At 41.1% G+C, this 20769-nt stretch overlaps 1 protein-coding gene across 1 annotated transcript in view; it reads right to left on the bottom strand.

Moving 5' to 3' along the window:
• Window positions 1–3882: 3882 nt before the first annotated feature.
• The window catches only part of LOC113399272 (uncharacterized), a 40955-nt gene continuing 24068 nt past the window's right edge, over window positions 3883–20769 (bottom strand). The window contains exons 22-42 of the mRNA XM_064219586.1: window positions 19841–19963; window positions 18324–18379; window positions 17432–17572; window positions 16438–16553; window positions 15658–15779; window positions 14835–14945; window positions 14511–14626; window positions 13571–13663; window positions 11860–12012; window positions 10183–10349; window positions 9599–9809; window positions 8782–8907; window positions 8465–8655; window positions 7943–8116; window positions 7510–7603; window positions 7091–7214; window positions 6502–6605; window positions 5894–6034; window positions 5162–5280; window positions 4923–5087; window positions 3883–4675 (exon numbers count right to left, since the gene is read on the bottom strand). Coding sequence (XP_064075656.1) covers window positions 4598–4675; window positions 4923–5087; window positions 5162–5280; window positions 5894–6034; window positions 6502–6605; window positions 7091–7214; window positions 7510–7603; window positions 7943–8116; window positions 8465–8655; window positions 8782–8907; window positions 9599–9809; window positions 10183–10349; window positions 11860–12012; window positions 13571–13663; window positions 14511–14626; window positions 14835–14945; window positions 15658–15779; window positions 16438–16553; window positions 17432–17572; window positions 18324–18379; window positions 19841–19963 — 2725 coding nt within the window. The 3' untranslated portion in view covers window positions 3883–4597. The remainder of the gene's footprint in view (window positions 4676–4922; window positions 5088–5161; window positions 5281–5893; window positions 6035–6501; window positions 6606–7090; window positions 7215–7509; window positions 7604–7942; window positions 8117–8464; window positions 8656–8781; window positions 8908–9598; window positions 9810–10182; window positions 10350–11859; window positions 12013–13570; window positions 13664–14510; window positions 14627–14834; window positions 14946–15657; window positions 15780–16437; window positions 16554–17431; window positions 17573–18323; window positions 18380–19840; window positions 19964–20769) is intronic.

Here is a 20769-nt window from a genome sequence, read left to right as displayed (position 1 = left end):
TTACAAAATATTTTCAAGGCTTTTGACGTAAGGATTACAAATAATAATTTTTACAGCATATTAAATACTTTCAATATTTTTCTCCACGATCTTAAATTTTACATAAAGTTGAAACAATAAATTTTATTTAAATTTTTATTTTAGATAGTTATATTAATAAATCAAATAACATATTTATTATATACATACATATAACCAAAACTATATACAATTATAAAATAGACAAATATTTCGGTCTTCCTGTAAAATTTTAAAATGTTAACGTTTATTATCTTATAATCATGCGCACGGCGTTGAATGACTGGAGGTTTGTGTTAACGTCTGCGATTGTATAGCGAAGTTGCTCGTACGGGCAGGTCTTCGTTAAGGACATACGGCAGCTGAGTCCTCTGAACAGCTTCCAGTGGAAAATCTTGCTCCTCGAACATATTCTGTAAGAAAATGTCAAAATAGACAAGAAATAAACGATGGGCTGACAGTAATTCACACAGACTGATGATCAGATAAAGAACGAATGGACCACCTGATGTCGCCTGGTCCCCTTTATTCACAGTGTAAAATACTGACAATACAACTGCCTCCAAGTATATAGATATATCACACAAATATGCGCCGTAAATCCGTTCTCCACGACAGTTGGCAGTTGACTTCCCCTTCCCAACCTCTGTACACTATTTATAAGCTACACTACACACAGTATATTTCTTATTTTTTTTAATGTATTACGTAGGTGGACTGGCAAATGTACCACCTGAAGGTAAGTGGTCACCACCGCCCATAGACATGGCGCTGTAAGAAATAAAAAAAACCTTTCCTTACATCACACAAATGCGTGAACGCGTCATGTCCCTTGTGCCGGTAGTTACACTGGCTCACTCATCCTTCTAACCGAAACACAACAATACCAAGCACTGCTGTTTGGCGGTAGAATTTTGATGTGTATGATTTCGACCGTAAGAAGTATAAATAACTTCTTAATCCGATATAACAACATTTTGAACAAATATCACCTGAAACATATCCGGATCCCTCTTCCTCCTCAGATAGTTGAAGCAGCAAGACCGGAAGTGCCTCGTGCCGCACGCTGGAGCGCACTCCATCCCGCACGAGTTGCATGAGCGACCCGCCGCCAATAACTTGCCTGGGTTAAGTTTAGTAGTTAAAACCTCACAGGAAAATTTAACTTTCTTCGCGGATAAACATTTGGTAGGTAATACATTAGCTTACAAGGTTAGCGGTGAATTGACGCGTGTAATACTTAATATTCTTACACTGCAAATGTCTGTGGGCGGAGCTTTTGTTATGAGGCGGGCGGGCGAATGTGTTACCTCATGGTAAGCAGTCAGCATCGCAAATTTTAATCATTCCTTTTTATAGCAACCTTCAGAAAGGCAACCGGTTCCCGGAAGTAGAATCGGTTTATGTGGGATTATTTCCCTACCCAAATTAGCTGGGGTTTGAGGGATTATAGGAGCGTTTCGGTTTAACGCATTCGAGGTTATTGCTGCGCTCATGTAATGCGTACGGCGGTGCGAAGCCATGTTGAAGGCAAACCTTTGTAATAACCTAACCAAAACTAACTTGTCTTCTTGTTATACGATACTTATGCCAAATAACTTGACAACCTGTTATCTTACAGCTATTCTGCCACGGCAGTTATTAATAAACTCTTTTAAATAAACTAATATTATATATTTACCAACAAACATCAAAATCAAAATGGCGGTTATCTTCGACATGTTTATAGCTGTAACGAAACGCGGTACAAAATGGCCGCTGAACAGCTGACGACTGAATAACATCGGCACGTAACAACCCGTTTTTATATAAAATGAGAGTTTACTTAGATGTAGACGGCTAGACTAGTAAGTAATACTATTTGATTTAGAGTATTCTCTTACGTACTCCATTTGGTGCACTCAGGAATTTCAATATTTAGTTTGGACAGTATTTCATTTATACGAACCGCTTTGATCGCGATTTTTATTCTCGTGGGTGAAGATACAATATTATCCTATATAATTATCAAACTTACGTACTAAATAAAAAGTTACTGATTCAGATATTTTCGGCAATGAATTCGCATAGATAATTAAATACTTGATTAAATTGTAAATTCTGTATGCAAATTAACAAACTATAAAACCGCTACTGTTACAAATCTAGATATAGATAATTTAAATTTTCTACAGACATTTTCAAGAAATATCTTTTGTACGAAGTTCCCTTGTATTCAATACTATTTTGGCCGCCTTCGCTTTGAAAAATCTGTTCTTAATATATGTATATAGTATAGGTATTCCAATCAACGGAGCAGATATATGATTTGATTTGCGCGACTGTATTATGCCCAAGAATAGTTTTCGATATAATCTTTTTTTTTATAATTCAACACTATTATACTTAACTTATATTCACTTTAATTTTAGTTCCAAAGCTCTGGATCGGCTTCATCGACGTTCCAAACGTCTTTTTTCGCAAATCCATAATAAATATCATACATTATATTTAAGCTCTCGACCAATGATATCGCGTGAATTCAACGTCGAAGTTGATTATTTGTATTAACTTGTGGTATTAATATATGAAAGTTTGATTTCAATCGGCTGAGTTATTTGCGTAAATATGATATTGATATATATTAGTAAGATATTTGAATAAATCACGACGAGAGCCGGATTTAAATTTCTGGAAACCCTGGAGCAACAAAGGCGTGGAGTGGCAACCCTATTTATTTTAGAACAAATTGAATTAAACATTTTAATTTCTGTCAGTAATATAATATTTGTATAAGTAACTTTTAAAACAGTATATTTTATACAGTTATTAATCTAGATTTAGAATTTATTATATCTAGATATCTAAACATATAATACTTTAAATTAAAATCGTGATCATTTAAAAAATAATATCCCGCTGAGTTTCTTTCGCCGGTTCTTCTGTGTTAATTTCCGAACCGGTGGTAGATTTTTGACTATCGATAAGCAAGTGTAATCACTTCTATATTGAATAAAGATTTTTGATTTGATTGTTACCTCGTCGGGATGTCTATTGTGCGTCTCTCTTGTGGAGGCCCTAGGGCAGTTGTCTTGGCCCTCCCCTAAATCCGGCACTAATGTTATGATTGATCCACATTATTGTTTAAAAAAAAAAATTCTAACAATTTTCATGATACACTTTGAATAAATAAAAATTAGACCAGCTTCAAATAAAATATGTTTATATAAGTAATTTATTTCTTATCTCCTATATTATACAATTATAAAGTATTTTATAATTAGTTTATATGTTAAAATATGTATACCGTTTTAATTAGAATACACATCAGTATTACGCAGTCTGTTTTTCTTATTTAGTTTGAAATATGTATATTGTTAATGTAAAATTTTAAATAAATAAAGTGTTACGGTGCTGCCATCTGTATTGTTTATGGAAATTTGATATTTAGGCCTCATAGGAATCAAGGGGGTTTTCAGGACCCCAGTACATGCGGGCCTCCAATTAAGGGGGATACCCAAGGGATATGAGGCCCGCATAAGCTGGTCAACCGTCAAGGGATCACGGAAACAGGCGAACGCGATCTGAAGAGACGGAAACGGATAACGCTGATTTTTAATGGGTATACCGGTGCTCTAGGGCGCGCTAGGCTCTTGGGAACCGGCGAGTCCCACATGAACTTACAGTAGGGAAAAGATAAAAAAAAGGTTTATTCAAGACATCGGCCACGAAAAAACTCCTGAAAACTTTTGAAAACTCTCTCGTACATATCCAGATTTGAACGTACGATTGAGGTGGACGTGGTTTATCTGAACGATATTGGCTGGTAATTAAAATACAGATTAACATTATTTTGAATAAAACAACGTTATATTCATAAATCAAACTTTATTAAACAAAACAATATTTTCATATCCATATTAATCTTACTTACACAATATCACATAGCATGAAACAAAGTCGCTTCCCGTCTGTACGCTTGGATCTTTTAAACTACGCGACGGATTTGAATGCGGTTTCCGTCGCCAGACAGAGCGATTCCGATTGGAAGCGAAAGTTTGCGTGTATGACACGTACGTTTGCACAATTAAGTAGAGAAACGCCGATCATTTTAACTTCTTTCTTTTAATGTTTCCTCTTCAATACAAAAGTTGACCCCTATTTTACCCGTTAGAAGCCGTGACCGGTTAGTATTTTTTTAATATTTTTATTGTATAGGTTGGCCGACGAGCATATGGACCACCTGATGGTAAGTGGTCACCATCACCCATAGACAATGTCGCTGTAAGAAATATTAACCATTCCTTATGTCGCCAATGCGCCACCAACCTTGGGAACCAGATGTTATGTCCCTTGTGCCTGTAGTTACACTGGCTCACTCACCCTTCAAACCGGAACACAACAATACTGAGTACTGTTTGGGTAGGTACCCAAGTGGGCTTGCACAAAGCCAAACCACCAAGTGGTACCACCATCAGTAATTTTATTAATGCGATAGTTTGGACGAACTTAATGAAATTTAACACAGAGATAGTTTGGACTAACACATAAGTAACTCTTTAGCCCGGAAAAGTGTAACCAACACCTAGACCCCCTTAACCTAGATCCAGGGTTCCCAATTCGCTCTCGTCACGCTCAATATCCTTGGCTCCGTGCACTGTAGCAGCAGACTCGATACCTGACACAATAAAACATACATAGTTTAAAATTTTGGGCACACTGATGGTGACCACTTGTCACCATCACCAATAGACATTGGGACGCCTTACATCGCCAATTCACCACCAACGTTGGGTACTTAGAAGTTCATCGTTCAAACTAGAACACCACAATACGAAGTATTGCTGTTTGGCGGTCAAATATATGACTTAGGCGGTACCCGGACGGACTTGCACAGAGCACAGTTATCAGACATCGACTCTCACCTGTTCCTCGACACTGTAAATTTCCTTCGCATCGAAATCCCGAAACACGTCTTCCAGTAACTGTACATATTTCTCTCTGTACGGCTGCGTCGATTGCGATAGAACTTCGATAGTCACCGCGTGAGAGATACTCGTGCCTTTGATGAGATTATTTACGTATGGAAGCTGAAAACATAAGGAGTTACATTATTGTCCGACATTACGACCCCCTCCCATATAATTTATGATTGGATACTAACTTTATCCATATACATCTCCCCCATCCATTTGAAGGTCACGGAAATGGAGGGCAGCACGAGCCCAGACTCCCGGAGTGAACTTATCGTATCCTGCAGACGACTTTCCAGTTTTTCTTCATCTAAAACGATATTAAACATTTTTAAGTACATGAGAAGTTAGGATAATTACAAACGCGTCTTACTCGAGTCTGGGTTTCGATGGATTGCCGGTGCGACCGAGGTGACTGTAGTCGCGCATGCGCATCAGACGGTCATCGCTGAACCCAAATCTTGTTCTTCCGTAACGCTATTAATAATTGTAACAATGCATACTCTATTCCAGCCATTACGTGGAAAACGCCAAATAAACAACATTTGACAGCAAATTGACGCGATATCATTGGTAAATGGCAATGGCGTTTTGAACGTCGGCGAAACTGAATTATGGAATTTCTACCCCTAATGGGGTAAAATAGGGGTTGATATTACGTATATAGGTTAGTCTGGAAATCCGTCATCTTTGCAGTTAAAAGCATGAAAATAAATTTTCGGGATACTGATTAAAAATAAGTAAATACGTATTTAAGAGTTATTGGATATTAAATTAAATAAGGATTCAGTAGACAATAACTACTTTATGTGACGCAGTTAGTCTGCAAGTTACGTCACAAGTGTCGCGGTTATCTGTAACAGGTACATGATACGTATGGCAGATAGAGTTGACGTTGGCAAAGAGTGCCAGGGTTGGCTCACCCCCCGCCAGCGCCAGCACGGCGCGCGTGAGGCGCGCGGGCGGCAGCTCCCCCCCGAACTGCAGCAGCGCGCCGCAGTCCACGTGGCACGCCTCCCCCCGCGCCGACAGCAGCAAGTTCTCCAGGTGGCGGTCTCCCAGGCCTGAACGAGACCCAGCGGATAGTCACATAGGGCAAGGAGAGTGGTCAATGTTTCATACAGTATCGATGTCTAATTACGATGCGGCGGTGACCACTAGCCAGTCCCGTTTTAAATAATCAAAAACAATACTGAGTACTGTTGTGTGGCGGTAGAATATTTGATGAGTGGTGGTAGCCACCCAGACGGGCTCGCCCCACCCTACCACCAAGCAACTAAATTTACAAATATGTTAGTATTCACAATTATTGTTCAATCAGTTCCATGTTGGAACCCGAACCTGAATCCAGGCGCTTTTATCCAAAAATTATTGTTTCAGCGAGTAATAGGATTCATTGATTATATTTTTCGGTATCTCACTGCCCAAAAACATTCTCCGTACCGTCTGCAAGCAAAACCTTAAATAAAAGAGTCTACACATTTCTAAGGGCCGGCGACGGCCACGGGCGACACGAAGAGAAGCCTCTTACCAAACAGGTAGCTGAACACCGTCATATCGCAGGTAGTTTCGAGAAAATTCGACTTCTTCCAAATAAAATCCTCGACACACGCACTGTTTTCTTCGACTGCAGATCTGTCAAATTATACACATATGAATCTACTACTTATACTAGTTGCCGACTACTTGTGAGGGGGGGGGGGAGTCTGTCCAATATACTAAAGGGTCTCATTTTCTATCCTCCTGATAACGAGTAAGAAAAATTTCATAATCGATTCAGTAGTTGAGACGTGAAAGCGTAACACACAAATACTTACACATTCGTAATATAAGAATGGACGTTTTTTTTTTTTTAATCTATTTGAGATCGATCGACCCCAACACCGTTTGACCGATCCCATTCCATTAACGTAAATCTATTTATAAGGTGACTCGGCGGACGATCAGATGAGCCACACGGGGTGAGTAGGCGCACGTCTGAACACGCGGGGTTCACCTCAGGGCTTCGCTTCGCTCGGGTGAAGTAAATAAAACTAAACAAATATAAATGTTAACACTTTCGGTGCGCAACCACGTCACGTCATCGAATTGAATGTACATCACGTCTGCACAAGTATTACCGCAGCCCGTGCGGCGGCACGGCGGCGCACCGCGCGCGGAACTGCCGCAGCGCGCTGGCCGGCGCCAGCACCGGGACCGGGACCGGCGCCGGGACCGGCTCGCCGCCGGCCGCGTCGCACACACCTGGAGGCGTTGGTCATCTCGTTACAAGATAATAATGCGCGTATCGGACGAAATCTGCCTCATTGGTACGTACATTGGAGCAGCGTCTCGATCGCTCCGAAAGTATACTTTACTTTAGGATGCAAGGGATGGCAATATGCCCCTCCCCGACCGGTGGTCGGCTCACCGTAAACACAAATATTGCCATAAAAATGTAGGTCAAGTGTTTATGATAGAAATAATTTCAAGTGTCCACTACTCGACGCACAGTTGCGACGGCAAGCGTTAAGCAGTTAGAGAATAAAGCGGTACGTACTGTCGATAGGGTGCTGGGTCGCTATCAAAGTTCTGAATCTCTCGTGGTCTTCTAAGTACTCGATGAGGGCGCAGTCGTCGCTCAGTGGAGTCACCTGAGGGACACATCTCTTTGAACATATTTATTTATTATTTTTACGACACGATACACGTTACTGAAACCCGAGCTAGTGTTCGAACTCAGAACCTCGGGATCTGCGACCGGCCAACGAGCCAATCCATAATATACATTATTTGAAATTATTACAGTAATTATAGGGGGGCCCTATTTTTTAAATTGTAAGCGAAACACAATTGTCGCTAGAGGGCACTGTCGCGTCGGCCAGCCACCAGTAAACCCTACGAGACAACACCTGTGTAACATTCACCTCATTTAAAAAAAACAACTTTTGCTGACGGTACTAAATTTCTAGTCAATATTAAATCATACTCACGTGATATCCCGTATGCGTACCCCTCTCTCCCTTCACTGTGGTAAACAGTCGCATCGCGGCGCAGTGGATTCGAACCCGCTCCCCTCTCTTCACGATGTACCTACGGAGACTACCGTCAGACAGACGTGCACTCAGAACAGCCGGACGACGGATCGAGTCTATGAATATTGGAATCTAAAAATTACACAATAGCATTTAACGACCACCTTAGAATATATAGGAGTTCATTGAGTACGTTAATTCAACTTTAAGATAATACTGAACGATATGGAATATTCCGTTTATGGTCCTTCGAGCCGGACAGTGTTTAGTATAATCCTAAATTAATAGTATCCATTCTAATATTAAAAAGAGGGTAACATTTGCGTGTTCATAAGTAGTTTGTATGTCAATAAAGTTAACTGGTACAAAGTTACATTATTCCTGAGGGTAGAAATTATATCATATAATTTTGTTTATTAATAATTTGCACCCGTGCGAAGCCAGGGCAGGTCGCTAGTATAAAAAAAAATATTATAATACCTTTTCTTCAAATTTGAAAACATTAACGCCTGGTTTCAAACACAGCAACTTATTCAGAGAGGCATCGGTTATCTCTCTCGCGGTCAGATCGGGACACACGTGCGAGAGCGAGACGGAATCCCTCTTGGACACCTTCAAATCTGATCGGACCGATGACAGGACACGTTTCTTTGTTTCTCTATCTGTGGAATCTGTTCAATCGGTGTGATAAGTTTTTTTTTTAATTATTCTTAATTTACATGTTTTTCCGTCTGCAAACCCCCCCCCCCTCCCCAGGGAAAAAGCCGCAGGATCAGCCAGTCTATGTTGGAACTTACCAAATTCGGCAATAGCGTAGAGCGCCGCCTTATGTCTCCCTAGAACTCGGTAGTCGGGACCGGCGAAGGAGTTTTCGAATATATTAAATCTCATTTCATCGATTACTTTCGTCCATTCTTGTTTATCTGTGTATGTCAGAAGGGTTCTGTTTAATAATTACGAATACGATTCGGATCGCTTAAGGTCAAGGATCTTATAAAGCTCTTCTTTTTTTTTTTTTAAATATTGGACAACATCACATACATCACTCCGATCCCAATGTAAGTAGCTAAAGCACTTGTGTTATGGAAAATCAGAAGTAACGACGGTACCACAAACACCCAGACCCAAGACAACATAGAAAACTAATTAACTTTTTTCTACATCGACTCGGCCGGGAATCGAACCCGGGACCTCAGAGTGGCGTACCCATGAAAACCGGTGTACACACTACTCGACCACGGAGGTCTTCAACCCCTGCCTTCTCACAGAAACATAAATATCATACTCTAAAGACTCAAAATATTCTTTATTGAAGTAGGTTGAATTGAATGTAAAGCTACCGGCGAAGAACCGGCAAGAAACTCAGTAGCTACTGTTTTCCACTATTTTAACTACAGGGTATATCAATCAAGTACAATTATTTAAATAATGTTTACATATTTACTTATCCTGCCTTTCGTTTTCAATATAATCTTGTATTGAGAGTAATATGCCTGATTTATCGAATTTCTTTTGAAATGAGCTTTAAATTTTTTAATAGGCAAAGTTATAAATAACTAACGGAATTCAACCATCGAGTATTCTACAGCCGTGCAACGGTGACGGTGAGCTTACCGTCTGCGACGTTCGCGCCCTGGCAGCAGTACTGCATCAGCAAGTGTTCCGCGTCTCCGACTAAGTTCAGGCACCTTTTGTACTTCATCGCACCCTCGTCCTTCCTTAACAGTTTAACTGTTTCATGACTTTCATACTTCTTGAAGAGCCCCATCCGAGATTTGAGCTGTTCCAAGGATATCGAGTCCAGATTTTTCATTATTAATTTGAACTGTAAATATACATGTGTACATATATTACAGGTCTGTGTACATGTACAATATACATAATATACAACGTGCCCGTGACGTCACCGCGTCAAGCGACACCCCCAACAACCCACGCCAGCGGAGATCTCGTCCCGCGAACGCCAGCGGCCGTGCGAACGTCGCCGCTCCGAGCTGCGCGTGCGCAGAGCGCAGACCGGAAGTGACGCAGGGGGTTATCGAACCTATTCTGCAGATGGCGTTGATGACCTCATCAGCCCTACATTAACGAGTATTAATCGTCGTTTCATTTAACGTGACGACGTCGGCGTCACTCAGTCCAACCTTCCAAACATTCCCAGCAGTGGGACGTATGGACCATTCTAAGATAATACTCACTCTATCGAGTAAGTGTTCCGCTAATTCATCGTCCAACTCATCAAGGCAATTGTCCAATCTGTTGATGATGACGTCAGCCGATTGGTTCTTCGGAGCCAGGTCCAAGTCTACAATGAGACCCAGGGCTTCTGACATGAGGAGTAGCAGCTCGTTATGTTGTGTGGGCCCTGTGAAGGTTATATATATATATAAGATTTTAAATTAACATGGTTATTTTTATTACTAACAGTATTTAAAATTTAACACGAGACTCGTGAACAAGACATTCGTAGATAACGTCCAAATATCGAGCTCCACCAAATAAAAATAAAAACATAGTAAATATACCGTTTCAAATACTGTTATATATATAGTTTAGCATAAGATTATAACTTGAGTATTGAGTCAAAAAATAAAAATATACTTTATTCAAATGGGCTTTTACGAACACTTTTAAATCATTCATCAAAAAAAAAAAAAACTATATCAAGTGAAGCTACCAACGATTCAGAATGCAGATTCTACCGAGAAGGACCGGCACGAAAGTCGGTAGCGACTCTTGTAGACCAACGTCAACATCAGCAAGTTCCGCGATGACCCATTTTGTAACCTACTACGACGCATTTTGTAAACATTCAACGCATCTAAATATACATCAGGATATTCTGTAATGACGCACGTTTCTAACCACTGTAAATATACAGCGCTTCGGAATAAACATAATAACATAATCAGCCTGTAAATTTCCCACTGCTGGGCTAAGGCCTCCTCTCCCGTTGAGGAGAAGGTTTGGAGCATATTCGACCACGCTGCTCCAATGCGGGTTGGTGGAATACACGTGTGGCAGAATTTCGTTGAAATTAGACACATGCAGGTTTCCTCACGATGTTTTCCTTCACCGCCGAGCACGAGATGAATTATAAACACAAATTAAGCACATGAAAATTCAGCGGTGCCTGCCTGATTGAACCCGAAATCATCGGTTAAGATGCACGCGTTCTAACCACTGAGCCATCTCGGAATAAACATAGCCATCAATAAATCAATCAATCCATTACACGCGCCTCTGTCGACTATAACCCCTGCACACCAAACTGGTCAGGTCACCGCACTCTTTTTCGACATTTAAAATATAAAGTCGTGTTACTACTGCGTGGAATTCAACGACAGAGCCCTAATCATCAAGAAAATATATTTATTTTGCGTTCGAATTTGTTTAAACAAAAAAACATAATACTCTGGTATCACCCGTACGAAGTCAATTGAATTGAAACATATCTTAACGAATGGTCATTGTACACAAGCAACAGACCGTTTTACGGTTAAACGTAACGAACCGTTTGAATCGTTCCTGCAACTGTTCACGTCACCCGATGGGATGAATGCAGAGTGCGCAAACGCAGCGAACTCTCATGAACACTATGCTGTGCTATCGACGCCACAACAACCCCCCCCAAGAATTGCCACCAACCAAATATTTTCTTTGCATGTCTGACTTCCATTAAAAACGTTTAATGCCATCCGTGCGATGCTGGCACGGCTATTGAATGAGAGCCGTGACGGCCCAGTGGTTACAGAACGTGAATCTGAATCGTCTGAGTAATCTGCAAAACTTTTCAAAAGACAGAAGAAACCTTCACCCAGCAGTGGGAATTAAACAGGCTGCTACTTAACTAAAAAATAATCAAACCAATTTACCCGTATTCGTCTCCCAAAGCTGATCGTAAAACTTCAAAGCCAGTTGACAGACCGATCCCAAAACTTTTCTATCAAACAATTTATCGGTAGAACATTCTAGAACATTCTTTTTTATCTCCTCCAAGACGCTCTGTATGTGGTCCTTGTTTAAAGCTGAAATTAACAAATTTAATCATTAAATCATCTGCCATCAGCGACCTCTTAATCTAACCGATCATATAGATAGTTTTCGTTTTTATGAAGGAAACGTTTGCCAGTGGACAGATAAAATTTATATCCTATATTTTATTCATTGACATATACGTCCAGTGCTTGCAAGTGGCTGAAATGAAGATGCTTCGGTTCTGAAAGTCGCAACGAGTGCGTTCGCGGGAGCCTCGGAGTACGTGACATGACAAGCTCCGGGAAAGCAGCTGCGCTGGTTTGGGCACATCGGAGGAACATCTCCAGAGTAAATAGGAAATTTAGTGACCAATCTTAACGTTACCTAAAACCAGATGGACAGATGGGGTCAGAAAAGATCTTAGTTCCTGCAATGTTACCGAAAACGATACGTCAAATAGAGCGAAGTCAAAGCGAAAGACTAGGAGGACAGAACCCACCAGATGGGAATAATAAATGCACAGGTGAGGGGGAGAGAGAGAGAGGAAGAGAGAGGGAGAGAGAGGGGGGAGAGGGAGATAGAGGGTGGAGAGGGCGAGAGGCGGGGGAGAGGGAGAGAGGGGGGAGAGGGAGAGAGAGGGGGGAGAGGGAGATAGAGGGTGGAGAGGGAGAGAGGCGGGGGAGAGGGAGAGAGAGGGGGGAGAGGGAGAGAGAGGGTGGAGAGGGGGGAGAGGGAGAGAGAGGGGGGAGAGAGAGGGGGGAGAGAGAGGGGGGAGAGAGAGAGGGAGATATAGAGAGATTTATATAATTAACGAATAATGTAGATAACAAACAGTGAAAACATTAGCAGGATTGCAGATCATATTTAAGGTTGGGTCTCTCTAGTTGGTCTTCCATAATGTCGTGAGTTATATAAGCAACTAGAGAACAAACAAACTTTTAATTAATATAAATAAAATTAACGTGAAAACTAAAAAACGATAACCGAAATTAATAATTATTACAAACTGCTTGTGTTTGCGTGCGTGTGTGTGTGTGTGTATGTTTGAATGATTAATGTGCACGCTGTGTTTGTTGCTTCATACATAAAAAAAAAACATTGTTTACCTTCTACGAGCGAGTAGTTCGATCTCGTCGTAGGATGTAACAATTAATTAATTACTAAGTTTCTTGCTGGTTCACCTGTATCGCTGCGAACGCAGCACCAATAATAACATTACCAATATTAACTCCTCCATTTAGGCACAAATCTTGTGTTAGGGGTGGGGAAGACATTAGCCCAAGGGGTCAGGATCGATCCTGCGACCCTTAAACCATTGCGCTACTGACGCTTCAGAACTGGTATTATAACTCAATCTTGTTATTTTCAAAGCTTATTTTTCGTAGGTTGCCGGGCGAGCATATGGGCCACCTGCTGCTAAGTGGTCACCCATAGACAATGGCGCCGTAAGAAATATTAACCAATCCTTAAATTGCCTATGCGCGACCCTGGGAACTATGATGTTATGTCCCTCGTGCCTGTTACACTGGCTCACTCACCCTTCAAACCGGTACACAACAATACAGAGCACTTTTTAACCACCAATTAAGCGTATTTTATTATACTTACATTTCAAATCATTCCTTAATATGAGTATCGCTTCGTTCATTCCGACGACGTCTACAAAACTGGATTTGTCGATGAACTGCGGCGTGAAGGATACTGAAAATTAAAAAAAAAAAAAACAAATTAACAAACCGTAGGTGGTAACTCTAATGGACACCAAAATCACGTACATAATTATTAATATAAGGCACGTCAGACGAGCAGACGAGTCGGCCCAGTGGTTAGAACGCTTGCATCGTAACCGATGACAACGGGTTCGAGCACCGCTGAATTGTCACGTGCTCAATCTGTGTTTATAATTCATCTCGTGCTCGGCGGTGAAGGAGAACATCGTGAGGAGACCCGCACGTGTCTAGTTTCAATGAGATTCTGTCACTTGTGAATCCACCGACCCGCTCAAAGAGAAAGGAACTGTGTATTATACGAGGATTTTATTTGATATTGAATTGAAATATACTTTATTGTACACCACAAACGACACGAAACACACAGTAAAAAAAAAGAAAAAGTAAAACAAAATGATTAAATACAAAAACGAAAAATAAATGTTGATTACGAGTGAAATTCTGAAAGAGATTTGTAAAACCAACGAAGCACGCGGTGCAGTCATAAACTTACATACAAACATTTACACAATGTGTTAACTCATGGAAACTAAAATGTTATGTAACTTGTGCCTGCAGCTACACTGGCTTACTCACCGTTCAAGCTGGAACACAATAATATTTTGGCATAACGCTTTTGTATATAAACATTGCTGTTTGTTGCTAAGTAGCAGTAGAGTTGAGCAGTTCCTAAGGAAAGTAGGATATTTATAAAATAAAATCCACTATAGTCAATAACGACTCGAACTCCCGGGGAACAACATACTCGCATCTCATTGGTCGATGCGTGTGGCCAGAGTTAAGCGAGATCAATTATTTGTCCAATGATAAAAACAAACCTGCGAGGTTCAGCGTACTCCTCAAGCGTTCGACGTCGTTCTCCTCCAACGCGATCGCTCGGAGGGCGAGCACTCTCTGACGGAACCACTTCAGCGTCTCGGTCTCGTATAGATCCCTGGAATATTTGCTATTTATTTAAGTACTAGTTTCCGAACGCCGCGCGTGGAGGGGGAGGGTGTGTGCCACGATAGTAATTACACGATGATCGATTCTATAGGACGTGAAAGCGTAACAAACAGACAGACAAATGATTCATAATATTAGGTTAGTAGTCATTTACAAGCCAAAGACCCGCTCGACCTAGATAATGCAAGCGGCCTCACGTGATGTGCTCACAGCAGCCCACGAGCTGCGCGTGCAGGCCGCACTGGGCGGCGCGCGCGCACCACTGCAGCGCGTGCGGGCGGGCCGGCGGCGGCTGCGCGAACGTGGACCTGATGCATTCGAACACATGTAAGGCAGGCTAACGTCATCGTTACAGAACATTCCTTAAGATTAAGTAAAATTAGTATTTCTATAGATTTCCTTGGATGTTATCTACCTGCATGTTATGTATTTGTTCTGCTGCTGTTTGGACGTTGCTATCGTGTTACATACTTAATACTCTTTTGTTAATTCTTGAAGAACACACACAGTCCTTATATACGAATGCCCCATCCAGGCTTTACAAGGTTTTGTAAGGTTCTATGTGCAACTTTTAGATTTATGGACACGCGTAAAAAGAAAAATTCTCGGCTAGACAAGTTAAAATGATCGGCGTTTCTCTACTTAATTGTGCAAACGTACGTGTCATACACGCAAACCTTCGCCTTGAATCGCTCTGTCTGGCGACGGAAACCGCATTCAAATCCGTCGCGTAGTTTAAAAGATCCAAGCGTACAGACGGGAAGCGACTTTGTTTCACGCATGTAGAAATATGTTAAACGTTTAAAAAACACTAAAGTTAATTAAAACCTTAAACATTAGATTATAAACGAATCAACCAACTCTTATCGTTTGCCAGTGTAGTGCCAGACACGAGGGACGTAACATCTTAGTTCTCAAGGTCGGTGGCGCATTGGTGTGGTAAAGGCGATAATGTCTATGAGTGACCATCTACCATCAGGTGGTCAGTCAACCTATTACATAAGAGAAAACAATACACACCTTATCATAATCCTCACCGCCCACTCCGCCAAACAGTCGGACGGACGGATATTGTTTGGTATGTATATATTTTTCATATCAACGCCTTCGCGAATGCTCCTCCATATTGACGTTTCTGTCACCTGAAACATATATATATTGTCGAAAGAAACCTACGTACATACACGTCGTGCCGATCGGCTTCACTTGTACCGCAAAAAATAATTGGACCAACACTGGACGTGGTTCAGTCCTATCCGTCCTATTTAGGGAACGACTTAATCCGAGCTTTAACCATCACACTTTTTCAAGCGGTTTTTTTTTTTTTTATGTTATCGGTTGGCGGGCGAGCATATGGGCCACCTGATGGTAAGTGGTCACGATCGCCCATAGACAATGGCGCGGTAAGAAATATTAACCATTCCTCACATCGCCAATGCGCCACCAACCTTGGGAACCAGATGTTATGTCCCTTGTCACTGTAGTTACACTGGCTCACTCACCCTTCAAACCGGAACACAACAATACTGAGTACTGCTGTTTGGCGCTAGAATATCTGATGAGTGGGTGGTACATATCCAGATGGGCTTGCACAAAGCCTACCACCAAGGTTGCTTGATGGTATTTCATCCGGCTCACCATGTTAAATACTACAAAATTAAAATCGTTAAGTAGACGTTTGAAAACTCATTGAACGTAGAATCTAATATATAAAACCATAAGGGCCGGAACAGGCACACTGTACTATACTCAAAGATCCTCCCCCCTATCGAACCCCTAAATAAAAAAAAAAATACTCACAGCGGACACGTCGAACATTTTCCTCGGCCATTTATCAACATCCTTCAAATATTTGAAGTGATTCTCGAAGTCACCATTGCATGATGATACCATGCATTTCATCCAAATCGGACAATCTGTAAATATTCATACACTATAGGAATGGTAAGAAATATATGGCAAGTTTTACTAGGTGGTAGGTCTTTGCCTTAGCACGTTGTCTTACAGATCACTCGACTTCACTTTAGTTAAACTTAACTGCAGGCCCTCGGGACGAAACGACCTACTCAAATTTAACTAATAAGTAGGAAAAAAGATTTTTAAAGTGGTGTCGTAAATAAACACAATTTTTCAAAAAAGCAAATTCTGTGGTATATTTAGTATCAGCATTGCAACCGCGCGAAGGCGGGCCGGGTCGCTAGTTAGCTTATAAGAATTAATAAATGTCGAGACCATCTGTTTAAACTGTCCCCAGGACCTCGTCGTATTCAGTCATAGCCTGTTCCAATCGAAGTAGGAAGACAAACAAACCTTAGATTCACGTAAGTATTTCACGCGATTCGCTAACAACTCGGCTATGTTGTGCACTACTGAGAGTTTATGATTGATATATATTTATTTATAATACAACAGTATTGCACCTGTTCTGGTAGGAATAGAGTATCCCAAGGTTGGGGGCGCATTAAAGACCATTGTCTATGGGCGGAGGTGACCACTCGACATCAGGTGGCCCATTTTTTTCAGTCCGCCTTCATTGACCACTATTTTCGACGCCTTTTCAGCTTCGACAGTCTACCTAAACAATCAAAGTTGAACACAAGAATAATAGACTGTATTTTTAGACGTTTAAAAAGAGTAACTACTGAATTTCTTGCCGGTTCTTCTCGCTAGAATCTACATTCCGAACCGGCGGTAGCTTCTCTTAATATAGTTTGTTAAATGACGATTCAAAAGTGCTCGTAAAAGCCTACTCGAATAAAGTATATTTTCGTTTTTTGTTACTACTAGTTCTGACCTTTTAGATCGAGATCTCTTAAGCACGTTAACAGGTTCTCTCGGCTCGTCCACATCGGTGGTAGGCTGCTTTTGATCGATCTCTTCTCTCGTATGGTCAAATTGTCCCAATTGGACAGCTCGCCGAATGTCGAGACTAAATCTGAAAAATATTTATATAAAAACACAGATACTTAATCGATCGTAACACTCGAATCTTAGATGAAGATAATCAATCAAAACTTGGGAAAGGAAGACGTTAATTCCGTGCCCGACCGTGAAGGAAAACATCGTAAGGATACGTACCGTATTCAGAAGCAGTTCTTCGTCAAAAATATACTTATAGCCTCATTTAATAGCTCAGCCATATTGCTACTATTATAACTGTTAACTATTAATATATCTTCATTTAAGTACTTATAGTATTGACGCCGCTCCGAGGTCCCGGAGTCGATGTAGAAAAGTTCGTTAGTTTCCTACGTCGTCTCGCGTCCGGGGCCTGCGGGGCCGGCGTTACGGCTGCCTTCCGCGACACGAGCGCTTTAGCTGCTCACGTTGGGATCGGAGTTATGTATGTGATGTTGTCCAATATTTATTTATTTATATATAAACTTTAAATTGACTTCAAAAATTCCGGCAAAAGTTTGAATGGCGTACAAAATATAATTTTTCGAAAATCCACAATTAACATCATAGACAATTCAAGCTCTCGACCAATGAAATCGCGTCAATTCAAGATCAAATATCGTTTATTTGTCTTTGCACACTTGTACAGATTGGAACTGATTATACAAACAATATATGCTTATGAATATGCATATTATTAAAAAAAACTCAATTAATTGTCTATATGGCTGAATATGTCTGACCACTAGTCGAGTTAAAAAAAAAAAAAAACAAATCATATATCTTACCTTGCATCGAAAATTTATTAGAAGCTCGAGGCGGAACGACGTAATCACCACGGGATCTAAAGATAAGGAAAAAATATTTATATCTATATATTACATTTAGATTTTCTTCTAATGATATATTTAGGCGGACGAGCGAATGAGCCACCTGATGGTAAGTGGTCACCACTGCCCATAGACAATGGCGCTGTAAGAAATATTACCCATACCTTACATCGCCAATGTTTCCTCTCGAATTAATCTATCTATTGAAAAAACGGCATCAAAATCCGTTGTGTAATTTTAAATGCGCTACTTGGTGGTGGGGTTTTGTGCAAGCCCGTCTGGGTAGGTACCACCCACTCATCGGATATTCTACCGCCAAATAACAGTACTCTGTGTTGTTGTGTTCCGGTTAGAAGGGTGAGTGAGCCAGTGTAACTACAGGCACAAGGGACATAACATCTTAGTTCCCAAGGTTGGTGGCGCATAGGTGATGTAAGGAATGGTTAATATTTCTTACAGGACCTTTGTCTATGGGCGATCGTGACCACTTACCATCAGGTGGCCCATATGCTCGTCCGCCAACCAATGCCATAAAAAAAAAAGATCTAAGCGTACGGAGGGACAAACGGCGGTAGGCGACTTTGTTTTATACTATACAATGACATTTTTCCTATTTCGGTCACGACAAATTCTGAACGGAGACCAGCCAACTACGCAGGACATATTATACCCGCACGAGTGCGTACGCGAACACGTCACACGTACGCACTCTCTCAGCCCGACGGCACGCAAATCCCACCCGAGCGGAATGTTTTCAGGCGAGTTCTTTCGATTTCCTGACACCAGTCCGCTATTGACAATTATTTAATCAATCGAAATGTACTTCATTCAAGTAGGCTTTTACGCGCACTCTTAAATCGTCGCGTTACAGTGTTCAATTAAACGTAAAACCGGCTACCGGTTCGGAACGTAGATTCTACCGAGAAGAAGAGAAGAACCAGCTGCTCCACCACGATTTTAATCACAGATAGAATTGGACAGAAAGCATCAGCAGCCTGTAAATTTCCCACTGCTGGGCTAAAGGCCTCCTCTCCTTTTGAGGAGAAGGTTTGGAGCATATTCCACCACGCTGCTCCAATGCGGGTTGGCGAAATACACATGTGGCAGAATTTCGTTGAAATTAGACACATGCAGGTTTCCTCGCGATGTTTTCCTTCACCGCCGAGCACGAGATTAATTATAAACACAAATTAAGCACGTGACAATTCAGCGGTGCCTGCCTGGGTTCGAACCCGATATCATCGGTTAAGATGCACAGATGAAGGACAGAAAACTCCAGTATATATTCATCGGCCCGACATGTTCCATGAACCCAGAACCTCAAGATTTTATATCTAGTAAAAGTCGAACGAGGCTTGGCCAAAATATCAAATAAGTTAGGGGTACCACACCGGTAATAGCTAAACAACACAATGACGTTTATGGCACTGGTAAAGTATCTAATGATCCGGTGGTATCACCGCACGCAGACTTACCCCAAAACGAACTGCTCCGGCCCGAGGCATCTGATCTTGTAATCTTCGTACAGTAACTTAGAATCACTCTCTCCCTCCGTATATTTTGTGGCCTTCAGGAGTTCGTCGATCGCTCGCTTCAAACTGAAATCGAACCACACGAATAAACCAAAGTGAGCCAACGGATAGAACACGGTAAACGGTCACCACCGTACCATAGCCTTGTATTTTAAATGTTGAAAAAAATTAACTACCGAGATTCTCACAGATCCTTCTCGGTAGAATCTACGTTCAAAAACCGGCGGTAGCATAACTTGATATCGTCTGTTAAATGACGATTCAAAAGCCTACTCGAGAGAAGTATATTAAAATTTAAACCAACACCAGTTTGGAATGTAGATTCTACCGAGAACCGACAAGAGATAATCCAACATTAAAAATACATTATGTTAGTTAAATAATGAGCCGAGATGGCCCAGTGGTTAGAACGCGTGCATCTTAACCGATGATTTCGGGTTCAAACCCAGGCAGGCACCGCTGAATTTACATGTGCTTAATTTGTGTTTATAATTCATCTCGTGCTCGGCGGTGAAGGAAAACATCGTGAGGAAACATGCATGTGTCTAATTTCAACGAAATTCTGCCACATGTGTATTCCACCAACCCGCATTGGAGCAGCGTGGTGGAATATGCTCCATACCTTCTCCTCAACGGGAGAGGAGGCCTTAGCCCAGCAGTGGGAAATTTACAGGCTGATTATGTTATGTTTTATGTTAAATACAATTGTATATATGTATAATATGTTTCGTCTTCTTCGTATATAGCGCTTTAAAGTCAACAAGTATTAGCTCCACCCTTTTTATCATCCGCATAATCTCGTGTTGAGTAATGTGCCTTATATATTAATGATATTTTAACAAACAGACGTAAATAAATATATATATATATAT

This window comes from Vanessa tameamea, chromosome 29 (assembly GCF_037043105.1).
Source record: "Vanessa tameamea isolate UH-Manoa-2023 chromosome 29, ilVanTame1 primary haplotype, whole genome shotgun sequence".
Classification (NCBI taxonomy): domain Eukaryota; kingdom Metazoa; phylum Arthropoda; class Insecta; order Lepidoptera; family Nymphalidae; genus Vanessa; species Vanessa tameamea.
Note: the sequence above shows the minus strand (reverse complement) of the source record. Positions and strands in the feature narration are given on the sequence as shown.